The 3,868-nt window shown below is 40.6% G+C and overlaps 1 protein-coding gene across 1 annotated transcript; it reads left to right on the top strand.

Annotated features, from left to right (window-relative positions):
- The first annotated feature begins 485 nt into the window (after positions 1 to 485).
- Positions 486 to 1,742, top strand: LOC114564735 (putative nuclease HARBI1). The gene is made up of 4 exons (XM_028592251.1): positions 486 to 918; positions 1,100 to 1,215; positions 1,303 to 1,414; positions 1,504 to 1,742. The coding sequence occupies exons 1-4, from the start codon at positions 486 to 488 to the stop codon at positions 1,740 to 1,742; spliced, it is 900 nt and encodes a 299-aa protein (XP_028448052.1).
- The last annotated feature ends 2,126 nt before the right edge of the window (positions 1,743 to 3,868 follow it).

Here is a 3,868-nt window from a genome sequence, read left to right as displayed (position 1 = left end):
TAAGGTTCCTAGAAAAAATCTCAGAGTAAAGCCCAAAGTAATTAATTAATAGTAATAATTATTATTCTCCCCAAAACAAGTTTCCTTTTTATTTATTTTTTATTTTTAAGAACTATACAAAAAAAGTTGCAACTTTTTTGCAACAACTCATGTGTTATGGTCCACATTTACCAGTGTTTTGTTGTTGTTGTTGTGTTCGTAGGCTACTCCGGGGGCCTATACCATGAAGCTGGTTTAGGTGGCTAGCCAGCTATGTTTCAGTTTAGTTTCCACCAACACTGGGTTTTAGGTACTATGAAAGTAACTAGGCTTTAATCGGTGTTTGTTGCCATGGTATCTTACACTGCACGGCTAACCTGCTCCGGGGCAGGTTATGTTCTGGCTTCGAGATCTCAGTCTGAAGTTTGACCAATCAGCGGTGAGCAAAGAAACATATAGGTGACGTAACTAATTCCCAGCTTCTGTTCTCTGTTGCAATCATTGCAATGGCTTCACCTTTTCTTCCAAATCCTGTGGACATCTCAGCGCAAATTGTTAGACGAGCACTTCGTAAAAAAAGAGTTTTTAGGGACAGACAAAATCCCCTTGACTTTCCTGATACTTACTTGTATGAAAGATACAGATTTTCTGCGGAAGGAATAACTTATCTTTGCGAACTTCTTGAGCCGCACATAACAAATGTGACTCGTCGAAGCCATGCACTTACTGTACCGCAAATGGTATGTATTGCGTTGCGTTTTGTTGCAAGTGGTACATACTTGTATGCAGTCGGTGATGCGGAGAACCTAGGGAAAAACACGGTTTGTCGAACCATTCGCAAGGTGGTCCTCGCACTGCAGGGGTACATAAATAGCTTCAATGTGTTCCCTGGACATTTATCGACCATGTCCATAAAAGAGGGATTTTATAAAATTGCCGGTAAGATATATTGATAGGGTGACATGAACAAATTTAACCTTTCACAATCAGTTTTTTTTTTCCTTCAAAAAGCAGCTTGCACTTAGAGCACTTAAGTATTATACAATAATCTACAGTAGCTACATGTTAAGAATGGTTTTTAATATATATATATATATATATTTTTTTTTTCATATGAAAGGATTCCCTAGAGTCACTGGAGCAATAGACTGCACACATGTTGCAATCTCCACAGCTCTAGGAGAACATGAGGCAGATTATTTGAACAGAAAGTCCTTTCACAGCCTTAATGTTGAGGTAGGGCTACTATATATATGTGATGATTTTTATTTGCAATTTAAATAAATCTTTAAATAAATAATAACTAACATATTTCATCTGCAGATGACTTGTGATCATGAATGCACGATCACAAGCTTGGATTCCAAATGGCCTGGCTCAGTGCATGACTCACAAATTTTCCATGAGTCTATGTTGTGTCAGTGCTTTGAGGAAGGCAAGTTAAATTTGGTACAGTACAAAACATGTTAAAGTGTTTATTTTAATTGTGACAGCAAAACTCCCCCATTTTCTGTTCTATTACAGGGCTTTTTGATGGCCTGTTGGTAGGAGACCGGGGTTATGCATGCCAGAGGTTTTTGCTAACCCCCTATCCTGACCCTCAGACAGGGCCACAATACCGCTTCAATGTGGCCCTCAGTAAAACCAGGGTCAAGATCGAGATGACCTTTGGCATCCTATTTCCTATAATTTTTATTTGGAGCCTACTCAGCTCACAGTCCAGCTCCTTTAGTGATTGGTCTAGTTCGAGACTCCTTTTGTAAAGGGCCCTAACTGAGTCTGTTTCCACCTGAAACAATTCCACCACAAACAAACATTACAAGTTTTCTGGAGGTTAATCAAATAACATAAAGTGGAATGACTTTTTACAAACATAGATCATTTTTGTCAAGGGTGTAAAGTATTACCTTGTTCACATTCCTTCTGTAGCCCCTTGAGGTAGAGGCCTCAGTTTCTGGGTCAGGTTGTGAAAAATCCTACAATAAAAAAGAGATGTGTAAGGGCCAGTCACTTAATTATGAAACATTCAAGTGTGTGCCATAATAAAAAGCCCATGCAGGGCATTCACCTCAGCAACTGTCTCAGAACACACAGACAGAGTGTCTTCATTTGCTTCACCCTAATAAGTAAAAGTAGACCAATGTAAACCATAACTGTTATAAAGAAGGTTATGTTCATGGTGTTCTGTCCGCTGCGTACTGACCTCTGTGTGGGAGACTGTGTGCATGTGTGCTGGCTTCAACAGGGACACTGTATTTCCCTCTACTGCAGAACATAGAGTCAGCCATATTTAACCCTTTTTTTTAAATTACTAGTAATGCATTGAACACACATACCCAGTGTCACTTGCGTCGAGGAGCCAGCACCAGCGTCAGATTGCACAGCACCTGAAATCCCATCCATAATTGGCCGCCCCTTATTGTTACTCAAAGCCAACTCCTCCGCCACAGTGTATTCTGCAGGAGATGGCCCTCCCCCAGTTTTCCGGATTTCACATTTTTGTCTGTTTGCTGCAAAGAAGTGTTTGTGATAAAATGTTCACAAACATAATAAAAAGGTTGTGGTAAATACTCACCACTTTGAATTATATTTTTTATATTTTGTCTTGATCTGCTGCCAAGAACGTTTGGAGTTGGGGTTGCATCTAAAAATCAATTCATATTAATCTTTCTTAGGATGTCAAAGCCAATACATTCACATTTTACACACATACTCATAATTTTACATTAATGGCCTATAGAATGTATTTCTTTAACTTACACATTAATGCAATCAGCAATCTTCCTCCAAGATTGTTCTCTTGCTTTGGCAGCAGAGACGGTATTACTGCGTGCTTGAAAAACATTTTTATATTCTTCATATTTCTGAAGAATAAGTTCTTGCTCCTCTGCGGAAAAATATATTGCTCTCGCTCTATCCATATCGAACGTGACTTGTTGTTCGGTGCCGACGTCACTCTTTTATGTGCACGCGCGCGCGGAGTAATCAGAGTTTAAGGATCAAAGCCTGGGTTGACAGAGAAAGTTGATGAGCTGCGTCATGGTACCAATAAAGCCTGATTTCATCGGTTTGGTTTTGTCAACTCTAAACCAATCCTGCAACCCTGAGTTTGTTCAACTACCATCATGGTACAGGCCCCGGATTTTGTCAGTCATCTCATCTCTTATATGCAGTGGCGTAACGAGCCAACACCCCTAAGCAGTATTATCAAGGCTGGCCCCCCTACTACAGCACGTGATGACGGCGCAATGTCCACGAGTAGGCTACCATGAATAGGACAGGATAGGATCATAGAGACACAGTAAGTCCTGTTTTTCACCTTTATGAGGCCAAACAAAAAAAACTGGCTGGTAAAAGTCACTGTGGCAGGTGATTTAAAAATCCACCTGCCAAAGTGGCTGATGGTCAAAAAAGTTAACTTCATGCCCTGATCACTGCCTCTATTGCTGCCACAAGAAAGTTTTAAAACACTGCCCCGGAGTTTGTGGAACAGCTAACTGTTTCCTCAGTCCCTCCGTCTCTTTTCTTTCTCTCTTTTTTTCTTGGAAATGAAGCTGCCTTCAGGTGCGGTCGGAAACGTCCAGCTTTATAAAGGATCTGACGGAAAACAAATATGAAATATAAAGCTATATATATATAGAGCAGGCCCGCTTTTTTTGCATGTCCCCCGTGCGGCAACACCCGCCGCAGCCTTAACACACTACCCCCATTCAAAATGAATGGACATACCTGCGTTTCTGCCGGACCATCGGGGCTTTGTGAATGAGGCCTTAATGTATACTTGAAACTAGTAGCATAGAAAACATGCACATTGTGGCAGAGTTTCCTTTGCTGTTGCCTGCTCTTGGAATGAATTGGTAACAAAGTCAGAGTTGTAAGTTTTGTTTTA

Source organism: Perca flavescens, chromosome 2 (genome assembly GCF_004354835.1).
Source record: "Perca flavescens isolate YP-PL-M2 chromosome 2, PFLA_1.0, whole genome shotgun sequence".
NCBI lineage: Eukaryota > Metazoa > Chordata > Actinopteri > Perciformes > Percidae > Perca > Perca flavescens.
The sequence above is the reverse complement of the archived record's forward strand: the minus strand, read 5'-3'. Positions and strand labels throughout refer to the sequence as shown.

What these genes read in the sequence shown, in the direction of transcription:
- LOC114564735 (XM_028592251.1), top strand. Translation starts at nt 486, where the DNA reads ATGGCTTCACCTTTTCTTCCAAATCCTGTGGACATCTCAGCGCAAATT. An exon ending in GGGATTTTATAAAATTGCCG is followed by an intron (nt 919 to 1,099) that starts GTAAGATATATT and finishes TTCATATGAAAG; the next exon opens with GATTCCCTAGAGTCACTGGA. An exon ending in GTGTCAGTGCTTTGAGGAAG is followed by an intron (nt 1,415 to 1,503) that starts GCAAGTTAAATT and finishes GTTCTATTACAG; the next exon opens with GGCTTTTTGATGGCCTGTTG.